The following is a 17,266-nucleotide window of genomic DNA, read 5'->3' as shown; positions in this document are numbered from 1 at the left end:
ATATTAATGGATCCTACTTCGGAAGGCAGACACACTCCATTGTTATTTCTCTAATTACTCTACAAGTTTGTTTGTCTCCAGCTCTGACACAAATAAAGAACTGGAAAAATCTGTTTACAGATTGTTGCATTGGCTAACTAGTTTGCCAGTACTGTATTTTCCAAGTCCTGGAGAAGACTTAGACAGTAAATCCCAGAATGTGCTCCTACTTATTTATTTATTTATTTTATTAGGTTTATATACTGCCCTTCATCAAAAGATCTACACATCTTGTGACTATATTTTGCCCTGTAATTCTTCTTGTGCTTTTCCTCACTCTCACCCAAATGTTATCAAGAGGCATGTTTAATTACCTCTTGATGAGATGAGCAGCAATTAGTATGTCAGGAGAGAGAGAGAGAGAGAGAGAGAGAGAGAGAGTGAGAGAGAGAGAGAGAGGTCATTCCATTAGACAGTCCTGAAGTTTATTTCATTATCTGTTTTGGCAGGCATTTGCAACCCTGGAATGATCTTGGTAATTATTCTGTTACGGGCTGATTTTAAGAGAATGGTTTATGTTGTAATAAACATATGTTGTAAAGAAAGCGGTTAATGTGAGTGCTGCTATATATGCAATGCACAGGCAAAGCTGCCTTGAGGACCCACTTTTGAGTTAACCCTAGAAAGATCAAATAAGCAGTTGCGTTTCAGCATCTGTGTCTCCTGCTTCTGTCACTCGTGGGAGAACAGATTTCTTCCTCTTAGCCCAAGCAGTGAATGCACGGCAAGGCAGCCTCGCCGGTTCTTTCATAACTGTTTCTTGGAAGTAGAAAGGCAGGCAGCTCCCTTGTTTCCTCCCTTTGGCCTTTGTTGGCATCCTTGCAGGGAGAGAATTGTGCTTCTGCACTTCAGATGCAGCTCTTGCCCTTGGAGGCATTTTTCTACCATTCCAACAACAGCTCGAGAAGAGAACCCTCCAGAACTTAATCTGGGCAGAGGCTCACAAGACTCTGCCCAGAGTATTTGTGTAATGTGGTTATTCTGCTGCTTAAAAAACAAACAAACCACGTTGTTAAGAGAAGATGGAGATTTGTGCACTCAAGGTTAGGAATGCACAGCCTCCAACGCCCACCAAGCCCCTCTTCCAAAGGTCTTTTTCTCCGCGGGATCACATCACTTGGGAGATGCTGTGCAAATGCCGGAGGGCCAGTGTGAACACCCAGGTCCTCCTGATCTGGATTCTGGAGTGGGAAGCAAGAGCCACCCCTGCTGCCACTCTGAACATGAACTTTGGAAACACTCTGAAAGCAGCAAGCTATTCTGCACCTCCAGAGATGCTCAGGGGCTCATTGTGACAACAGAGGAGACCACATGTCCCTCTCCGAGCACCTGAGCTGGGCAGCAACAATCACCACCAGAAAACAAAAATGTGCTTGTTTGCCAATGGTGAGCATGTTTTGGATGACCTCTGTCACTACCGTGGAGCTCCATAACTGCTCTGGGTTTGTTTGTTTTTTTAAGGGGTTGCTTGAGCAAAATGCCCACAGTGGGGGTCTTTTTTGAGGGGCTCCCCTCTTCACTGCTGCCCATTCATTTGCCCTCTCCCTCTGAGACCCGTCCAAACAGCTGCCCAGAGGAAAAGGTGAAGCCAAGTGGAAGATGCTGTGCTTCCACCTCCTCTTCTCAATGACAGCATGTTCAGAGAGGGCAAGTGGACAGGTGACAGCAACAAAGTAGATCATCCAGCAGCAGAGGTGGGATGTTCTGAGGCTTGGCCATGGGCCCCTGCAGAGGGCCGTGGGCCTAATAGTGAGGGCTCCTGTGTTTCCATGCTATACAACAGGGACACACTCCACATCTAGAAGTGTTTTGACTAGGAGTGGGGAAACTATAGATGTCGATAGGCTACAGTTCCCCCCTCAGCAGTGCTGGCAGGGGCTGATGGGAAATGAGGATACACCATCTAGAGGGCCACATCTTTTCCGTCCCTGGCTTAAAATTGTTTTTGTGTGTCTATCTAGTGTCCCCGCCCCACAACTCAATTTCAGTATGAGGTCGGTGCATGAGTTTTCAGCACCAGCAATGTGATGGGTAGTAGGTGCTTATGCTACTTGGGCAGCCAGAGTCCAAACTCTAAAAAATATTTTCATAGGCACTCTTGCAGTGTGATAGTGGGGGGACAAAACTGCAGTTCAGGGCCAAGCACAGCGCTTTTGTTCCCCAGGATATTCAAATTTCTTCACTGAAATATGCAGAGAGGAATACTCCCATGGCAGAAGGCTTCCAGCTTCATCTACTGAACATTAATTGTGGCCAAACAAAATTGGGCATTAGCCAGTATGAGCTGCTGCCTCTCAGATAAAAAGGCCTTCTGGTTCCGAGCAAGTTTCATCCCTGCCAAGGCACCAGAAGCAGGAACTGAACGCTTCTAGAATGCAGAGGGAGACTCAGTCTAGCACCTGCTTTCATTCAAGAAAACCGCTAAGGTGTGGGGCTTCGGCAGTTACCACTACTGTCTGAACTGGGTAGAGACGAAGGTTGCTCAGTAGCATTGCACTTTTATGGCGCCTCCGCTGCTCTCAAGTGCAGAAAAGAAGTTTCCAAATGACAAGTCACGTCTGCCTTATGGGAGAGACATTCATCTGCCAGTGGTGGGGGTGAAAAATGATAAACCCTCTGCCCTTGGTGTTGCATTATTTCCACATGGAGAGGTTGCAGAGGCATCATGCACATCCTGGCCTTTGCAAGTTTTAGAAATGGAATGATGCAAGACCCTCAGGGGTGGGAGACCTGTGGGCCACATCAACCCATACATCATGCATCCCATTATGTAGTGCTTATGACGGATGCGCTGCAGGAAAAATGCTGACCGAGCAAATCATTTCAGATGACCCAAGTAAACTGGCTGTTGGTTAAGGAACAGCAGTTTTGCTGATGGCTAGTGACCCAGGCCTCTCCATATCCCTTTTGCAAGAAATCCCATGGCAAAGACCAACAAATCCATGGTAAGACCAACAAAGTTTCCCTTCTCTAATTGATGTAACTATAATGTCGGTTTGGTTTATGTCTGGGCACAAGAGGCACACACAGTTCCTCCTTATGTACACAAACAGCAGCGAGAAGTCAAGTATTGGGCTCTTCTCTTGGAACACATCGTCCCAAGCTGTGTTAACAAAAGAGCAAGAGCAGCAGTGTCTCTCACATAATGTCACCGAAACAGGGAACTACAGCCAGCTTAGCTTAATTTGTCCAATCATCAGGGCTGGGGAGCCAGTGGTCCTCACCTGTTGCTGGACTCCAGCTTCCCTGATCATTAGGGCTGATGAGAGTCAGGAGTCCAACAGCATCTGAATGGCTCACAGATCCCCCACCAGTGCTCTAGAGCAGGCATCCCCAAACTTCGGCCCTCCAGATGTTTTGGACTACAATTCCCATCATCCCTGGCCACTTAGCTAGGGATCATGGGAGTTGTAGGCCAAAACATCTGGAGGGCCACAGTTTGGGGCTGCCTGCTCTAGAGCAGTGTTTCTCAACCTTTTTTGGGCCACGGCACACTTGTTCCGTGAAAAAAATCACGAGGCACACCACCATTAAAAAAGTTTAAAAATTTAACTCTGTGCCGCCCTATATTATAATTATGACTGTAAGAAACACTTGCCAAATACTGCTTTTCAGCGGGCTAGTGGTGTGTATTGGCGGCCGCCAGGCTCGTTTGCACTGAGCTTTGGGAAAGAGGAGGAGAAATATTGCTTTCCGGCGGGTCAGCGCTGTGTATTGGCGGCCACCAGGCACGTGACAATGCAAATCGCCTTTCTCGTCGCTGCACGTCGCGGCACACCAGCCAGCATCTCGCGGCACACTAGTGTGCCGCGGAACAGCGGTTGAGAAACGCTGCTCTAGAGTCTATTCAGCACAGGCCTTTTATGTTCATGCCTAATGAATCCAGAGACATCAATGTTTTGTGCTTTTACAAAGCTTAGATACTGGGGGAGAGGGGGAAAGAGCTGTTTGATGAATCAGAATGTAGTGAAAATTGGATATAAATGACAGAGTTTTTGGTGCTTACACCTTGCAGTCACATAAGCAGAAAGGAGACAACTGTAGTATTTACAGGAGGAAGACAGTAATATTGTACACCAGGTGGCACATAGCTGAACTATTTTCAGAATGCTGCCTCAATGGAGCGAGCTTGTGGCTGCCAACTAAAATTGGAAACTCTTGTACCTAAAATGGTTCTGAAACCAGAAGGCATGACCCCATCATACAAACTAGCAGCATTCCCTGCCCTGCAGGGCATTTACTAGGAGACAAGAAAACAACTTGGACACTTTCCCTTCAAGAAATATATATATTCATTACAATAAATACATCTGCAAGTTATATATAAAAAAGTAGTGCATTAACTGTTCACTTAAGACAAGTCGAAAGCAAATTTGGCCCCATCTGAGCCTACAGAAGGTGATACAAGTTCATATTGCACTCAACCCCAGGCGTACTAGTGAAGGTCAAGCCACTATAGCAGAGGCTGGAGAAAGAGGCCGACTCCTTTGACCTAGAAGACACTCTGTGCCACACACTTGTGGCTCTTCTGCCAGTTTGTGAGGTAGAGCAAAGCTCACAGCATTTCAACACTGTTGCCAAGTCCCTGTTTAGGGTGATTTGGGGCGGGGTGTGTGTGTGGGTGTGCTTCAGAAACACCTTAAAGAAAAGCACATTGTAGCTTCTGCCCCTTCCCTCTGACGATGAAAAAGAACACTGTTTGACTTCCTCGACCCCTGTTTGCAAATCTACTCAGAAGTAAGCCTCAGCAAATGCAATAGGACTTGCTCCCAGATTAGCATGCATAGGATTGGAGCCTTCAAGAGCATTTTTCAGACAGCTTCTCGCCCTGCAACAATGGAGGCTCTCTCCAGTTTCCACTGCTAGTCCAATGGCAAGAAGTTCCCCTCCCCTCTTAAAACTACTTCACCCATTGGCTTTATTAATCTGACTTTTAGTTGCATTAAAAAGTGTGTCTGTTGTGTTTGCTCCTATCCTTGGTCAAAAAGGTATACTTCAGCCCCTCTGGAGGGCAGAGTCACGTTCATTCTTCCACTGAAGACTCCTCAGGTTGGTATATGTAGGGCAGGATGGAGATCAGAGCCTCCACAATTGAGAACAAGTGCTCATCTTCTACCTGAGGGCAAAAGTAGCGCATGAAGTCTGCCAACCGCAGCAGGTACTCTATATTGTGGCCAGCACAGCCGCTGGAAACGATTATTTGAGCTGCAATGTCCTCTTCAGATGCTGGACCAAGGTAGGAGGGATTCTGCGGGGTTGCAATGTAAACCAGGGCTAGGATAGGCTCATCAGTCTCTTTATCCTGGGGATGGAACTTCACCAGCTTGGTGTCGTAGCCTCCAAGCACGGCTTCCCGCATATTTAAATATTTGAGCGAAGCAGCAATTTGATCACCACGGAGTTCATAGGCAACACCCCATGTGCAACCCTGCAATGAAATTTTTTTGACAAGGATTACTTTCTGTGACAGAGGCAGAAACAGAATCATATGCATTATTATATCCTGGAAGCTGATGAAACTCCAGTTTTTTACGTAAACCTGTTAACTAGGTCACACAAGGCTCCTAAAAGCACTGGTTAGGGATGGATAAATGTCTCTTCAAAAGAAAGCACCATTATCCTCGTTGCGACAACTCCCTTTGTGACATGAAAGGAGAGCACAGATATATTTTCTGATCACCTTGTCCATCACTTTTACATTTTTATTCTGAAAACTCATGCAGAAGCAAGCTCATTGTTCTCAGAAAGGCTACAGATTGGTCCAAAATGCATCTGTTTTGCTCCTCTATTACGTCTCAGTCTTACACTTTCAGTGGGTCTATGGCAGGCATCCCCAAACTTTGGCCCTCCAGATGTTTTGGACTACAATTCCCATCTTCCCCGACCACTGGTCCTGTTAGCTAGGGATCATGGGAGTTGTATGCCAAAACATCTGGAGGGCCGCAGTTTGGGGATGCCTGGTCTATGGCCATATATTAAACGATAGACTTAAATTTGATTTCCACACAAATACATTTTTGACCATTTTCTGCTCATTTTACTACTAGTACATGTCTTGATAACACAAAGAAATACTAAGACTTGCTCACAGAGAAGTCTCCACACTCCTTACCACCTGAAGCAATTTTGCATTTGCTCATCTCCTGTCCAGCTATACATAACATAAAGCTTGCTGCCAAGTCCAATCTCATTTTAAAGGACTTTGAGGCAGGCTGGAGGAGTCAGAGACCACTAAATTATATAAAAAAAAACATTGGCTATTCCTTCCACTCCAGCCTATCCACCGAGTGATTAATCCAATCGGCTTTTACAGAGGCTCCAGGAAGGACATGGCACCATTGACTCAACCACATACCAAATATTTTTCAGCAACTATTTCTCTTGTAGGATGTCTCAAATATTATCTCAGCTTTCTCTCATCACCTGAAGATAAGTCCATGTTCATGGTCCCTTACTATATACACAGCACCCCACTATCCCAACTGCCTGATGTTTATTGAGACCTTTTGGGCATCCTCTTAAAGCCATAGAAACAACAAATGCTACATGTCTAGCTGCTGCACTATGACGAACCTTCCCTTCCCCCTCTGTGAAGGAACCAAAGGGGAGGTGCTGAACTCTTTTAGAACTGTTCTGGATTATGCCCAGAAGAACCCAGATTGAGCCTTGCTTTACAGGTGTGTTGAATGAACTGGATAAAGATGTAGGCATAAATAACTTACCTCATAATCCTCTTGGAGGGTGACCACTCTGCCAGGCTAAACAGGAGAGGAAAGGAAGGGAGGGGAAAGTCAGAGTTAACATACAATATCAGATATCCTCCCAGAAAGTGCAAGCGAAGCACTGCCCCACCCAAGGATGCTCCACAAGGAGACCCGCATAGCGCCAGCACTGCAGGCCAACCACACAGGAGGCACAAGCTGCTCTCCAGCCACCACACGGGCAATGCCAAGCCAAGGGCAAAAGGGGCAGTGCGGATCTGCAACCCCTCTTCAAACCAGCCCCCTCAGCAGCAAATGCTGCTTATAAGCTACCCATCCCTTCCAAACCTGGACCACCATCCGGGTCACCACCCACGGGCATTCTTCCCGAGAGAGACCCAGGATAGAGAGGCGCCCATCCAACACTCCCACCCCTGTCTCGGGGGAGACCCAGGATAGAGGCCCCCATCCATCACCCCCGCCCCGATCTCTCTCTCCCCAGCAAGGGGGCGCCCCCTCTCACCATCTTCTCGCTGCCTCGGTGGAAGGTGTCTCCTTGCCAGAAGCGGCGGGTGTAGCCGCGGATGAAGCCCACTTTGCGCGACGTGAACTCGAAGTCGGGTCTCCACACCAGCGAGCCGTAGCCGAAGACCCACAGCGGGGATTTGGGCGGCCCGCCTTCCGCGGCGGCCAGGTCTTCCTCCTGCTGCGGCCGCCCAAGGGGACGCTCCCCTCCGCTGGGAGGAGGAGGAGGAGGATGCTGCGGGTGCAGCGCCAGCGGATCCCGTTTCATGGCCCCGCGTGAGGAACCCGGGAAGCAGCCTGGGACCTGGAAGCGGCAGCGCTGGACCTGCGCTCCAGGGAAGGAGGCTGCCCGGGACAGAAGGTGGCAAATGCTTGGCACGGTGGCTGGCTGGCGGCGAGAAGGCAAAAGCAAAGCGGCCGCTTCCGAGATTAACTGTGTGCCTCCTGCATCTCCAGCCCCTTTAAATACCAGCTCGCCGGGCAAGCCCCACCCAGCTGTCATGGAATTCTGGCTGCTCGCGCCGTCCACTCTCCAATCAGCGCCTCCGGAGACACGGTAGCCGCGCGTTGTCCCGCCTCTCTGGAATCTGGATTGCTCAGAGGGAGCTGTCGGTCACGGGCGTAGCGCGCGCGCTGATTGGGTTCCCTCCCCCGCCGCCTGCTGCATCAAGCCGGGATGATGCAACTCGGCTGGAAGCTTTCGAGCAAAGGAGGCAGGTGATTGCATCAGGCGGTCCTTTCGGCCGGGCTGCGGGCGGAGCCAGGCGGGGGGGGGGGGGCGGCGGAGGATCTGGGTCAGTGGGGAGAAACCTGCTTTGGCGGGTGGCCTTAACGGTTTGCAACTCTGTGCTTCGGCTGCCGAGGGCATTTACAGGCAGTAGTTTGCCCCCAGTTTATGCGCTGCACGTGATATAGAATACAGTACATGCCGATCGGCAGGAACCCCCCCCCCGGCGGGAGGGTACCATGAAATCATATTGGCACCTCTAGAGGATGTGCGGAGTGGGGACTGGATCGTACACCACTAGTTGTTTTAAATATCGAAATAGAAACGAGCAATACAGGATACAAAGAGAAAGACTGAGGCACCCTTTCCTCCATCTCTGGCATATTGTCCGGGCTGCAGTAGATGAGCTTCCCAATTCTATCATCCCATAGTAGTCTATGGTAGATTACTATGGTAAAAGCAGCTGTTGTCAATAAGTAGTAAAGGGGTCTGCTCCTTGTGATGGTTTCGGCAGGGGGCGGGGCGAAACAAGGCGTTATTTAGGCTTGCCATACCTCAGAAAAATTCCTGACGTCCTGGCTTTTTGTTTTAAAAATGGTGGTGGTGGTGGGGATTTTGCCAAATTGGCAAATGTCAGGGGGAAACCTGGATGTATGGCAACGCAATGGAAAAAGCAGCGGAAACAGCTCAAAAAGCTTAAAATCCCCTCCAAAACACAACAATTTGGGTTTGTTCCCAAAAAAAGCTCATCCAATTTGGGGTGTTGGGAATTCTACTGTTTGAAATATGCCAACCCTATGTTACTTCAGCCGGGTCAAAGACACATCTCATGCTCATTTACGTACACACACACAGGCTGGGGTGCTCAATGGTGCCCCTCTGGAGGCTTCACCTGGGGCAAAAAAAACCAGGCTACCCCCCCCCCCCGGGTAGCTACAGCTCTGGTTACACTACAGGCATCTTCATAAACCCTCCTTCTCATAAGACGGTCTATATTCTCCAGCTAACAAGGAACTCATATGCAGGAGAAGCATGGGCACCTTAGAGGTTGTTTGGCTTAAGCGCAAGAGGCTGGAGCAGGATGGGTGTTGGTTTGGCATGTCAGGCAGTTGCTAAGGCCCCAGAGTCCACTTGGAGGGCCCACTGGCTTGGATGCTGAGGTGGCAAAACCACCACTGCAGGTGGTAGAGGGTGCCCTGTGATGTTTGACATTCACTCTGGATGAGAAGGATTGGGCTACTAGCCATGATGGCTATGTAAGTTGTACCTCCACCTTTGGAGGCAGAACATCCCTGGATGTCAGTTCCTGGGAAGCATGAGTGGGGAAAGTGCTGTTGCACTCAGGTCCTGCTTTGAGACTTCCCATAGACCTCTGTGAGAGCAGGACGCTGGACTTGGTGGGTCTTTGGCCTGATCTTATGTTATTAGGACAGTGAAGAGGTGTTTGCAGGAGCAACTGTCACTTCCACCCAGTCTCTCTCTCTCTCCTTGTGGGCAGCACAGAGGGGAGCATTAGTCCTGCTGAGAAGAAGAATAGGGAGCTCACCAAAGGTATTTCGCTGAGGGCTTCTCATAACCTAGAACCAGGCCTGTGTCTCGTGTCACCATCTGCTCTCTACTGGTATTCTGTGTCATCATCAGTTGCCAAACTGTTGCTTGAGGCCAGCAGAACAGTCAGTGGTGCCACCGGTAGTAGCAACTGCTGTGGGGGGGTATCTGTGCTGAGATCTGGTCCTCATGGCTTCCTGGGGGTTGTGCCACCTCAGCAGACAGTGGTAAGATGGAACTATTTGCCAGTGCTATTTTTCTAGAAGAAGAGGTGCTGGAACTCACCACAAACGCCTCCTTTGTTCTCTTGCAATGCCACCCACCTGAGAGGTGCCGGAACTGAGTTCTGGCGAGTTCTGGCTGCGAAAAGCCACTAGCTATTAGCTAGGATTTAGGGGTGGGGTGCAGAAAATGCATGGGGATAATACAAAACGATTGCAAGAACCTGACCCTGCTTTTAGTCACTTGACCAAAATGAATGGATAAAATTGTTTGCTCACCAGTTTCCACAAGGGTTGCCGGATGCATGGATAACAATGCAGTGGATGTGAGATTAAGTGAGTGGGCCAGGCACAGGATGTGGTTACAATTTGTCCTCAAAATGGTGTCAAGGTGTTAGCCATCTCAATGGCAATGTGCAGCTCAGTGCTTGAATTATTGGGCATGGGGAGATAGGCGGCTCTTAAATACATCAATAAGCCCTACTGCCTGACTCCTCCCATCCATTTTAATGAAACCATAGTTTCCCTGTTGCCTTCAGAAACTGTGGTTAAGGAGACTGTCACAAAAGAAAAGTAGGCTGGCCCTCCTCTGCCCTGCCTGTAATTCAAACATTGGCTCAGCATCAAGAGTAAAGATTGGTCTGAGAAATCTATAATGGCCTTTAAAGATAGTGGCCTGGAGATAATAATCAAGACAAGAGAAAGGTCTGCATTATGAGTGCCCATATATCTAATGATGAGGCATGAAGCACCCAGTAACCTAAATAGACTCAAGAGTTCCTGTGGGTTCAAAGGCAATAAGGAGTGACATGTTGGGTGTGGTCCCAAATTCTCCAATTTAGGCAGGCAGAGGAAGAAAGATACGAAGAGTCAGAGGCTGAACTGCTCACTGACTAGACTTTCCTAACCCTACTAGGTCAAATATTTAAGTGGTGCATCTCAAGCACCTTGCCTATATTATGAGTGTTAACCTCTGTAGCAGCCCTCGGACAAGGTACAGGGCTGACTGGGCCCATTCTTGTTGCACCATAGGGAGAATTTGCAATAGCTTTTCAAGGTTTATGTACTTTGTTTTAAAATGTGCCTTCAGAATCATTTGGATTTTTTTTTAATGCTTCTATTTCAGGGGCGTAGCCAGGATCAAAACTAGGGGGGGGCAAGCCATGGTTGTTCAAGGGCGGGGCCAAGGCACAGAAGGGGAGGGGCCACAAAGTGGGCGGGGCTAAAGGGCCAACGGGCCTGATGACATCGTGGCGGTGGCAGCAGCGGCCACCTTGTGCTTCTGGGGCTGGTAGCGTTGGCGGCTACCCTGCTTGGCTGGAGAGGACGGGAGGGTCGGGCAGGCGAGAGGGGGTGGCAGGGCGGGCGAGGGCGAGGCAAGACACGGCCGCAGCCACGACGGCTCCGAGGCGTTGCTGCATATCAGCATAATATTTCAACCATGGTTCAAGCCCCACCTTAGGAAAAAATCCTGCATTGCAGGTGGTTGGACTAGATGACCCTTGTGGTCCCTTCCGACTACAATTCTATGATTCTATTGATATATTACCATAGCATATGCACCATTCTGCTTTCTTGAATTGTCCTACTCCTAGGCATAGCATCCAACTCCTAGAGGCCTAGGTGCCCCCCCCCCCAATTACTGGTAAATACCGTATTTGAAAGAGTCATCCCCCCATGTTGATGGGCTTTCTATGTGGGGCTTATGTGATGCTGGAACTCTGCAGCAAGAGGACAGGAGGGTCGGGCAGGCGAGAGGGGGTGGAAGGGCGAGCGAGGGCGGGGCAAGGCATGGCCGCAGCCACGACGGCTCCGAGGCGTTGCTGCATATCAGCATAATATTTCAACCATGGTTCAAGCCCCACCTTAGGAAAAAAATCCTGCATTGCAGCGGGTTGGACTAGATGACCCTTGTGGTCCCTTCCGACTACAATTCTACGATTCTATTGATATATTACCATACCATATGCATCATTCTGCTTTCTTGAATTGCCCTACTCCTAGGCATAGCAGCCAACTCCTAGAGGCCTAGGTGCCTCTCTCCCCCCCCCCAATTACTGGTAAATACCGTATTTGAAAGAGTCATCCCCCCATGTTGATGGGCTTTCTATGTGGGGCTTATCTGCCCCCCCCGTATTTTATTAAAGATGGAAGAGGGAGGGAAGGAAGGAAGAAATAGAGAGAGGGATAACTCATATTTGTGGGTGCCTCTGGGTGACGCTGGGATGCTGGAACTCTGCATGTACAGGAGCCTTGTAAGCAGCTTTCTCTCTGCTTGATTTACAGCAGGCACATCCAACAGGTAGATTGTGATCTACCAGTAGATCACTGGATGTCTGTGGTAGATCACTGGTAGGTCACTGGCACCCCTAAAAAAAGCTCACCCAAAATTTTCCTCCTCCCTCAAAAAAGTTGAACTATGACCTGAAGCCCTAAACAAAAATGGACCTCCCTCCCTCCTAAAAGAAGCTCAATAAGTTTGACCTAAACCCCCCAAAACAGGGCTTCCCTTCCTTTAAAAAAACCTCAACAGCTTTGACCTGAACCCCCCAAAAGGGGGTAGATCACCCCCAGTTTTAAACTCTGAGTAGATCAGAGTCTCTTGGGAGGTGGCCACCCCTGATTTACAGTATACAGATGCAGGAGGAGGGGCAGACTGGAACACCAATGCTTTTTATAAACATCACTGTGTCTGTCAAAGCTACAGCCCCCCCCTTTCTTATTCACTTCTTTTTAGCCTTGCAGAGCCACCTTAGTCAAATTGAATCCCCTGAGTCTGCACCCTCATTAAATCGCCAATAGAACTCTTAATGCTCCTGAATGCTCATTAACAGCTCCCACTTAAGAACAATAGGGTGAAATGGTCAGCTATCGAATCTTGCCTGGGGATATATGCTCCATTGTCTTAACTGCTTAACTACTGGTAGCCACTTTGCTTTATTTATTTGATGTGTTTTTGTTACTGCTGTGTCCCCCCCCCCCCAGCAAGCGGAGACTTAGCTGCTCTTGCTAAAGCAAAGCCCTTTCCACTTCAGTTTTTGGAGGGGAAAAGTGCTGGTTATGGTCTGTAAAATACATTAATTTTTTTGCTTCTAGGGGGGGCAGCTGCCCCCTCCTGCCCCCCCTGCCTACACCCATGTTCTATTTGCTTTTTGAAAGTGACACTGAATTAAAATGTTCACATGAACACTTAGTCCAGCGCTTATTTAACTTAAAAGTTATGGCTTCAGAACCTACATTTCCGTTTCTGAGGGGACAGCATGTTGCAAATGCTGAAATGCTAATGCCTGCATTCAAAGCCCTGCCCGGCCATGTATCTTTCTGGGTGGCATGACATAAATTCTCCCTCAGTTTCATCTACTTCACAGGGGTCGGTGTGAAGATAAAAGTGCAACTTGTATATGAAAAAGCCCTGTAGAAAGATCTGTGACAATGAAAGTTGAGTGGGAAAACTTTGAGACCCACTGTCCCTCATTACCGCTTCCTAGTTTGGAATTCAGCTTGTCAACTGCTCAGGGAGCAAAATGTCCCAAACTTTTATATCATTGGATGAAGACAAATCCAGGCTGGCTCAAGTACTTGGGATTCTGGTATGCAGAGTCAGCAACAGACACGGTGCTTTGCAAGACCTGCATCCCAGTCAGGCTAGATTAGAATTTTGCTGTGAGAAACTGTTCCTCGCCAGGCTATAGTGGAGGGGTGGAATTACTGGCTCATATTTAGTAAACAAATTATCCCTCCAGGGTGAACATTCATTGTGTTAGTCTCAGGTGACTGAGGCATATGCACAGGTATGGATTAGGCTTCTTTCTGACAACGGTGAATCACAGCCAAGCAAGAAGGCCATTTACAGAGCTGGGGTGAGGCATTGGAATGGACTGTAACAAAAGCAATTATCTTCGCTTCAGCTGCAGACATCATACATCTAGAAGCAAGCTGAGGATGTTCCTGTGATGAAGATTGCTGGACAGTGACTAGCCAAGGAACATATATAGATAAACCAGAGTCATGGAAAGATTGTACTGTTCAGAGAACACTGACAGCGAGGTAACAACTGGCAGTGCAATGCAAACTCAGCTCAGTTTGGCCTGTCTTGCGTCAGCTTTCTGCTTGACGTTTATTCTTTCTAGTTAACTATCAAGACTTGGTGGAAACTTGGTGGAAAACCACTTCCTTCCATAGGATTCCGGTTTGTGCAGTTTCTTAGGCAACTGCATGAACCTATGGCGTTGGAGTGAACCCATGTATAATAAATCAAACTAACTGTTTTTTTTAAAATAACAGCAATGTTTTTCATATAAGCAGATTATATTTACATAGGATAGATTCAAGCTGCTATTTTATCAAATCTTCCATATGTCTCAGAAAGGGTTACGTTTTAAGGACTGGGTAGAAACTTGCAGCAATCGCATGGCTGCTTAGATGGAATTTCTCCCTCTGCTTTTCCTTGTTATGCAAATATAACAAACAAACAAACAACAAAGTCAGCTCACATTAACAATAAAAATAATCTATCACTGCTTACTTAAAAGACACACATATATGTAAGCATTTTATATGTCCAAATAGATATCCAGATTTATGATTATGATTATGATCATGATTCCTGCATTGCAGCGGGTTGGACTAGATGACCCTTGGGATCCCTTCCAACTCTACAATTCTATGATTCAATGATTTTTAATGATGCATACGCCTGCTTCTTGGGAGAAAAGCAATGACAAACCTAGACAGCATCTTAAAAAGCAGAAACATCACCTTGCCAACAAAGGTCCGTATAGTTAAAGCTATGGTTTTCCCAGTAGTGATGTATGGAAGTGAGAGCTGGACCATAAAGAAGGCTGATTGCCGAAGAATTGGTGCTTTTGAATTATGGTGCTGGAGGAGACTCTTGAGAGTCCCATGGACTGCAAGGAAATCAAACCTATCCATTCTGAAGGAAATCAGCCCTGAGTGCTTACTGGAAGGACAGATCCTGAAGCAGAGGCTCCAATACTTTGGCCACTTCATGAGAAGAGAAGACTCCTTGGAAAAGCCCCTGATGTTGGGAAAGATTGAGGCCACAAGGAGAAGGGGACGACAGAGGACGAGATGGTTGGACAGTGTTCTCGAAGCCACCAACATGAGTCTGACCAAATTGTAGGAGGCAGTGGAAGACAGGAGTGCCTGGCATGCAGTGGTCCATGGGGTCATGAAGAGTTGGACACATCTAAACGACTAAACAACAACAACAAACTACTGCACTGGGGAGATTAGTTGCCCTAGACTAGGACCAATTATTCAGGGTGGGGATAGGGAGAAATGGCACCTTCCTCCAAAGGTAAGCTCATGATTCAGGAAACATGTAGAGAAATGGGTCGTGTCCTTTCAACCTCAAATTTATCTCAGTAAACATATGGAGATCTTGCAGGTAATCAACTGCGGTACAGAGGAATAAAGGTGTTATACAGTATTTACTCATGCTGGAAGCCTTTCCCCCTCCTTGGAATTTTATTAGTCCCAAACTATATTTAAACCCCAGAGCTTCAATCGTCGTGTAGCTCACAAGCTCCAACAGGAACCTCCCTCCCACTTTTGCCCCTTAGCTATCTCAAGGATCACATCTGTTATTCACCGGCCATGGACCAAAGGAAGGGGTGAGAGGTTTCTGCTGCCTGGCTGGTATAGAATTTATTTATTCTTTTTTATATATATAAATATTTTTTATTGATTTTGTAACAAATAGAAAAAGAACAAAATACAAAAAAAATACAAAAATACAAACAGCTTAAAGAAAAGAAGACAAAATTAAAGAGCAAAAACCAAGAAAAAACAGAAAAACAATTCTTTAACATTTAATCCAATATATATCTTACCCTGCCGACTTCCTCCATCCCCCCCTCCACGTTTCTATTCCTGTCTATTACAACACTCTCTACTTCTTAATCTATTTCTTCTTCTAATATAGCTATAATAAATGTTTTCAATAATTATTTTACATTTAAGACTTATTTCCTTCTCACAAACGCTTAATGCTTCTTCAGCATCTTTGAGTATCCACTTCCCTTATTGTCCATTTTTAATCTTATATTTCTCTAGATAAATCTTAAATTTCTTCCAGTCTTCTTCCACCGTCTCTTCTCCCCGATCTCGGACTCTCATAGTCAGTTCAGACAGTTCCATAAATTCTATCAGCTTCATCTGCCAGTCATCCACCGTAGGTAGATCTTCAGATTTCCAATTCCTTGCTAATACAATTCTAGCTGCTGCTGTGGCATACAGGAAAAAAGTAATATCCTTCTTTGGCAATTCTTTCCTTGTAATTACTAGAATTTATTTATTCTATACCACTTGTTATGTTTTTATATTTTGCTGGAAGAGTGGCTGGGGAAACCCAGCCAGATGGGCAGGGTATAAATAGAACAACAACAACAACAACAACAACCTCATACAGAAAATAAATCTTAACAACTTTAACAAATGACACTTCCCAGGATTCTTTGGGGGAAACCGTGACTGTTAAAGTGATATAAAAGTGCTTTAAATGTTTGGTGCAGATGTGACCTGAAAGTCTCTTGATTCATGAATTAATATGTTGTCAGCTTTGCCTCTGAAGGTTACAAACTAGGTTCCTTGTTTTGTGACCTTTTCTACTCCAGTTTCACTATTTGTTTCTTTTAATGAGCCAGACTATATTTAATGAGCTCAGCTATCTTCTGACAGCACTAAGATGAGCCAGCTTCTCTCAGCAATGCCATGTTATCCAAACCCGACAGGCTAGCATCTTTGACACATTAGTTCCTGTGAAGGGAAATGCCCATTTCTTTTGTAGAGCATTGAAGGTAAGCACCAACCAGTCTGTTCTTGTGATGTTTGATGGACCTGAGTCATTCATCTGAAACGCAAGATAAGGTTTCGGAATGAATCATAAATAAAACTGAAGCCATGTGCAGAAAGCTTGTCCATAAGCTTAAGAAAACAAACAGCACAATTTCTTCTTTCTAGTTTGTGAATCGAAACTCTTTATAGTGAGCTTAAATTCACTACTCAGAATAAGTACCTTGGTTCTCAGACTTAATCTTTTCCAGAAGTCCGTTCCAAAACCAAAGCATTCCAAAACCAAGGTGCGCTTTCCCATAGAAAGTAATGCAAAACGGATTAATCTGTTCCAGACTTTTAAAAACAACCCCTAAAAACAACAGCAATTTAACATGAATTTTACTATCTAATGAGACCATTGATACATAAAATGAAAGCAATAATCAATGTACTATACAGTACTATAAAATAAATAAGACAGTATTGTAGATGATAAAAATTAAAATTAAATTTTTTTCTTACCTGCACTGATGATAGTCATTGTTTGGATGGGGGGCTGAACTGGGTTCCACACAGTCACAAAAACAAATTAACCAAAAAAGCCTCAAAAACAAAAACGCAAAATAAATTGCAAAAACAAAAGCACCAAACGTAATCCATTCTAGAAGTCTGTTTGATTTCCAAAATGTTTGAAAACCAAGCCGCAG

At 46.4% G+C, this 17,266-nt stretch overlaps 1 protein-coding gene across 1 annotated transcript; it reads right to left on the bottom strand.

Moving 5' to 3' along the window:
• Nucleotides 1-4,819: 4,819 nt before the first annotated feature.
• CHAC1 (ChaC glutathione specific gamma-glutamylcyclotransferase 1) lies at nt 4,820-7,694 on the bottom strand. Its single transcript, XM_035111488.2, has 3 exons — nt 7,264-7,694; nt 6,762-6,797; nt 4,820-5,467 (listed from the first exon to the last, which is right to left on the bottom strand). The coding sequence occupies exons 1-3, from the start codon at nt 7,531-7,533 to the stop codon at nt 5,063-5,065; spliced, it is 711 nt and encodes a 236-aa protein (XP_034967379.1). The 5' UTR covers nt 7,534-7,694; the 3' UTR covers nt 4,820-5,062.
• Nucleotides 7,695-17,266: the final 9,572 nt, after the last annotated feature.

Source organism: Zootoca vivipara, chromosome 1, assembly GCF_963506605.1.
Source record: "Zootoca vivipara chromosome 1, rZooViv1.1, whole genome shotgun sequence".
Classification (NCBI taxonomy): Eukaryota; Metazoa; Chordata; class Lepidosauria; order Squamata; family Lacertidae; genus Zootoca; species Zootoca vivipara.
This window is presented reverse-complemented; position numbering and strand designations above follow the sequence as displayed.